This window comes from Mastomys coucha, unplaced genomic scaffold (assembly GCF_008632895.1).
Source record: "Mastomys coucha isolate ucsf_1 unplaced genomic scaffold, UCSF_Mcou_1 pScaffold23, whole genome shotgun sequence".
NCBI lineage: Eukaryota > Metazoa > Chordata > Mammalia > Rodentia > Muridae > Mastomys > Mastomys coucha.
The window spans coordinates 32,927,417-32,933,666 of NW_022196906.1; the positions used below are offsets into that span (position 1 = coordinate 32,927,417).

At 34.4% G+C, this 6,250-nt stretch overlaps 1 protein-coding gene across 1 annotated transcript; it reads left to right on the top strand.

The window, feature by feature from the left end:
- Positions 1–4,892: 4,892 nt before the first annotated feature.
- Positions 4,893–5,840, top strand: LOC116073053 (olfactory receptor 8D1-like). The gene has a single exon (XM_031344728.1). The coding sequence runs from the start codon at positions 4,914–4,916 to the stop codon at positions 5,838–5,840; it is 927 nt and encodes a 308-aa protein (XP_031200588.1). The 5' UTR covers positions 4,893–4,913.
- Positions 5,841–6,250: the final 410 nt, after the last annotated feature.

Genomic DNA, 6,250 nt, shown 5'->3' on the forward strand with positions numbered 1-6,250 from the left:
TTTCCCTTCTCTCCCTCCTCTTTCTCACAGCTGTGCTCTAGAAATAGAAATAGAAACAGATTTGGAAAAAATGTGAAAGCAACAAAACAAAAAAATTGTAAATAATCTTTTTGTACAAATAGTTCATGCATTGATATATATGTCCTCCTGTGTATGTATGCCCTTGTGTATAGGTATATATGTACATATGTATATAGACAAGGAATCATAGGCATAAACAATGCTGGCTCACTCTAAGCATAATCATTCCTGTGTAATGGGCACAAAAGGTCTGTTAGAGAGAATTGAAGAATGATAATATTAATTAAGTCTCTTGTTAGCCTCTCTTGGAACATTCGAAGAAAAATCAGAAAACAGCATATTGAAATATTTGAAACTGATCTAGAATCATTGTCTATAGAGGTCAGAAGAGAAACTGTTTCTTTGATTATAATTGGATTGCTTAATATAGAAGAGCAAATATAAGTCATTTTATTCAACAAAATTGTTACATAGTTCAAAGTCTATGTAATGAGATCTGAAGTATAGTAAGTGTACAGAAATTATTAAGTGTAACAAACAAACAAAATATATATATCATCCACTCTAGTACAAAGAGTATGTATCAACTTTGAGATTATCTAGAAAGACAGTCATCCTAACAAATTGAGAGAAAGAGAAAAATAAAACATGAGACATTCACATAGATTCTTTGCATGCTTAAGTTTCTCCAGAGAAAATAGTCATTGCTTCTTGAGAAAAAATTATTTTGTGTCATTGGATTACACAACAAGATTGTACCTCAAAAACAAAACAAAACAAAACAATAACGTCAACAAAACAAGAGAGAAGGCAGTAATGAAAGGAATTCTGACCTTAATGAATCTAATGATGGGGTGGTAGGTTTTTTAATATATTGGTGAAGGAACATCTTTAAAAGCAGAGTGTATGGGTTTGAGACTGAGGAAAGAAGGCATGTGTCTGACTCAACCATGTGACATTGATACCTTGAGTGCCTGAGAACTTGCTTAGTTCCTCCTCATAAATGCAGCAGCAGCAATCTCAAGGTCCACAAATAAAGAGCAAAAAGGTTGTTTCTTTTTTTTTTCCTGTTTTAAGTTAATCAAAAACAACCACAGTCCATTATTTCCTTTATAAAAGTAACCAATAAAATTTTAAGCAAACTTGGCAATGTTTTATCTAACTTAATGTTTTATTTTCATAGATGACTTATGAATACATAATAAAGACTTTCTTTCCACCCAATATCTTACTCTTGGGACAGATGTTAACATAGGCCCAGAAGTCACTCTTGGAGTCTGTTTTGAACTCCTGCAGACTATAGGGGATTGGTGAATTTATGAGTGTTTGGTATTTTTAATGAATCCCATTTCTCAGCACACTCATAATTATAGCTCTTGGGAGGCTAGAAGTTATCTGCCTTAGGACACTAATAGTTTATTCTGTTAGATAAATATTTGTAATTTACTTGAGCCAAAAAATGATAAATTATCTCTTGGCACAACATATGTAGAAAGCAAGAGACATTTCTTTGAACTTCATAATAATTATCTGTTACATGAAAAAGAAACCAGTCAATTTATAAAAACTTTGATTTATGTGAAGGACTTAGGTAAGTGCCAGTGTCATTTATGACAACAATATGACATTTTATAGAGGAAAGTTTGCATAGAAATCATGTTTACTCATTTGCAACATCGTAGCTGGGAGTATTTGTTTCACTATTTTATCCAGAAGCTAATATTTTCCTGTCAATTTTTGTGGTTATATTTTTTATGACTTTATCACAAACCAGGAAAGAATGATTTCCAGACCAAATTTAACCAGGTACAAAGAACCTCACTAGGAATCCAGAAGTCTAAGCATTTGATTACCTAAAACATTTCTACAGCATGTATTTACAAGGATACTATATCTTACACATTAACCTACACACATCTCCGAAAGAAAGATCAAGTGACAGAGCAACCTTAAATATATCCCTTGGTAAACAGGAATTCCTGTTTTCTTGTTTATCTTGAAGGAATCACTTCAGATTATGTAGACATATAGCATTAATCTATTTACATAATGTATCTCTTCTTAGCTTCATCCTGACCTCATAAGTACTAGCCAAAATATACCCTACAAGATAAAAAGTTAATGTCATAATTTCTCCCATGCTTCTAGAATAGTTCGGTGTAGTTTTAATCTACTCTGAACTTCCAAACTTAGCAAATGTATAAAAGTAAAATGCTGTCAAATGTTAATATACTTTCATCACCTACACCTATGTTAAGAGTTTGGGATGAAGAAGAAATACACAAATATATATTTCTAATTCCAAGCTGTTGTATTTTCACATCTTCAAACTGTATGACCATATATTCAAGTTTTTAAATGTACTTAAACGTATTTAAGTAAGTATTATTTACTGTTATATATTGAAAGCTTACATTTATGGTTTGATTGATCATAGTAATTCTGAGAGTTGTATTCTCATTCTCACTTCACATTGAAACTCACCAAATGACTTGCCCAAAGTGTTATATTGATCAGCAACTAAGTCAGTCCTTGAAATGAACCCTTTATTGATGCTGAATCTACCCACTATTTCAGTGTTTTAATCTAATTTGTCTTTTTTGCCCAAAATATATGGCAATAACCAATGTTATGGACAACTGTATTCCCAGATACACACTCTTCAGTGACGTCAATACATTCATGTTCTGTCTAACTGTCTATGAGAAGACTATGGAAACACTCACTTGAAACCATAATTGCTTGTTTTTAGTTTTGTTCTTTGTCTTCAGTGATCATCAGAGGACAGTATTGTAGGAAATATATGTTAAATCTATTCATACAGGGCTTATTTTCCTTACAGGATGCTTTGTAAGAATATCGTTTTGTTATGTTTCCAAATATTTAATCTCCATTTTGATAAGCTTTATTAAAGCCAGAAACATCTATTTTCCCCCTTTTATGATTTTTCAAGACCTAGTTTTCTAGAAATTAGACAAAACTTTAAGATAAATTACTCTGTTGGAATTAGACTCATGTTGCTTGAAGCCTTTCTATAATGAGCTCCATGCTCAGGCTATCACTTCAATGAGACCCCATGCCTTTCATCTTGCACATCATCTTGAATTGTCCTTTTACAGAAGCTTTAGAAATATGGACCATCCTTTGACATCTAAAATGATTCATATTGACAGTCTCTCATCTGCTCCCAGTTTATGGTTAGTTAGATAACAAATTCAGGAAAATATCCACAATCTCTTATCTAAAACTGGTGAAAGGGTTGTTCTGGGACTATATAATCTTTGTTCAAGTGTCGAATCTACTCTTAAATTTCTAACTTCGATTTCTTCATTAAAAATATATAACTGTTCAAGTGTTCTTAAGAACTCAATGTCATAATGTAGGTAAAAAACAAACAAACAAAAAAACCTGCTGAATCAATGTATTATGTGTGATGAAGAATGGGGTAGGACAGGGGAGAGGAAGAAGAAGAAGGAGGCCAACCATTACTTCTAGCAATCATTTCTAAATGGAAGAAATAATTGTACACTGACAACGCTCTGTCAACTATAATGGTTCCATGAGAAAAGCATTTCAAACTAGAAAAGGCTGGACTCACTATATTTCTTGTGGGAAGAAATGTAGCACATGCTTCTATTTGTGTAGTTCCAGGCTCAACCCACTGTGGTCATCAGTTACTAAAAGGATTTAATTTCTACTTACAGCCCTTTTTCAAGAATGTAAAGGAGCAAATTGTTCTGTTGCTCTTTTCTTATAATGATCGTCCATTGTTTTGGGGAATTTCATGAGTAATGAACTTGTAGCTTATAACTAAGGTATTAAGTAGCTGGTACTTTTGAGAATGGTTGAATGGGGGGGGGCTATGCTTTCCTCTTGAAACTTGAGAAAAGCAGCTGTACTACACACAAGGCAGTGTTTTATCACAGCACAGTGGGGAAACAGCTGAGTAGCAGTCTTCCTCAACATAGTAGGATCAGGGATATAGTTGGGTGAGTATCCTGGTTGGGGATAGTTTTCTTCTTGGAGGGACTCAATGACTGTTGCACAAATACATGTATACCTCCCTAGAGTTTGATATATAAAAAAAGAAAACAAAACTGTTTTCCATGCAATAACACTGAGACTTCATTATTTCCTTGTTTGTGAGGCTTGATGCCCAATATAGGGGAAGGCTAGGGTGGTGAGGTGGGAGTGGGTAGAGAACAACCTCATAGAAGCAGGGTTGGAAGTATGGGATAGGGAGTTTTGGAGGGGAAACCAGGAAAGTGGATAATATTGAAATGTAAATAAATAAAATATCCAATAAAAAACTTTATGTAAAGAAACTTGAGAAAACGTGCTAGAATCTTCCATAATCTTTTGCCTTTTTTATTTTTTCATGATTTATTTCAAGAAAAAATTGTTTTGTTAATACACAAAGCTTTTTTGGTGTGTATTTGGTTTTGAGAATAAGTTTTAAGAATAGATGCCAGCTTAATACTATATACTTAGGTAGCCAAAAATGTCCTCACAGCCACAATAATGTCTGAGTTCCTTGAGTTGTATAGTTAAATAAATAAGCAAACACACACAAAATTTCTACTCTTTCTTTTCAGAAAAAAATGCCTCTGTAGCAGAAAAAATTGCCCCTGAAAGGAAAAAAATGTTTTGCTGCTAAATATGGGAGGCAAATCTTTTTAAAACATTAAAGAAGCATTTTATTTTGTGATCTATATTCACAGATGAAAAAAATACCTTGGAGCTTTTCTAGCCTCTCTTTGGAGTTTTGGTTTCATCCTGAAGAGGAGTTAAAACATGTAACTTGCTTTTTTTTATACGAGGACAGGAATATTCATAGTTGTATGATCATATACTAAAGAATTATTTTCTTTTTCCCCAGAAATCTTCAAATAATGGAAACTGGGAATCATTCTGCAGCAGTTGTGTTTGTCTTGTTGGGATTAACACAGCAGCCTGAGCTCCTGCTGCCCCTCTTCATTCTGTTCCTGGGCATCTATGTGCTGACAGTAGTTGGAAATTTGGGCATGATCCTGCTCATCACAGTCAGCCCACTGCTACACACTCCCATGTACTATTTCCTTAGAAGCTTATCCTTTGTGGATCTATGTTATTCCACTATCATTACACCCAAAATGCTGGTGAACTTCCTTGGGAAGAAAAATTTGATTATCTATTCTGAGTGCATGGCACAGCTTTTTCTATTTGTGGTCTTTGTGGTGGCTGAGGGTTATCTCCTGACTGTTATGGCATATGACCGGTATGTGGCCATCTGCAGACCATTGCTGTATAACGTGATCATGTCCCCTCGACTCTGCTCACTGTCAGTGCTGGTTGCCTTTATCTTAGGCATTTTTTCTGCCTTGGCACACACAAATGCTATGATGAATCTGAGCTTCTGTAAATCCCACATCATAAGCCATTACTTCTGTGATGTTCTCCCCCTCCTTAGCCTTTCCTGTTCTAACACACATCTCAATGAACTTCTTTTATTTATTATTGGAGGGATCAACACCTTAGTGCCTACTCTAGCTGTTGCCATCTCCTATGTCTTCATCTTCTGTAGCATCCTGCGCATCAGTTCATCAAAGGGCAGGTCCAAAGCGTTTGGAACCTGCAGCTCTCATCTCATGGCTGTGGGTATCTTCTTTGGGTCTATCACGTTCATGTATTTCAAGCCTTCTTCAAGTAACTCTCTTGAGCAAGAGAAGGTGTCTTCTGTGTTCTATACCACAGTGATCCCCATGCTGAACCCATTAATATATAGTTTGAGGAACAAAGATGTGAAAAAAGCACTGGGCAGATTCTCGATAGGGAAGTAAACCTTATTTTTCTCAAATGATACATGGCAGAAGTGAATTGTTCTAATGAAAATATGTTCTATTTTTTTCTCTTGAGATATATAGCATAAATATTCATGAGAAAGGAGGATTAATCTCAGGGCATTCTGTATTTTAGGCAAGTAGTATATCAAGTGTCATACTACACATAGCATTTACATTTAAAAAAATGCTTTACCATGTACCATCTGTTCAAGTTTTCCAATAAAATGGTGGAATATGGGGTTTTTTTGAAAATATTTCTGCAGTCAAAATGACAAATATTTGATGATGTATTATGAGTTTTCTTTTGCCCATGAACAATAGCTGATTTTTTTTCACTGTCATAGTGGACTGGAGATTGGCAGTTCTATCATTTCATTTAAATAAACATTTTATTAATATGTGTTTCT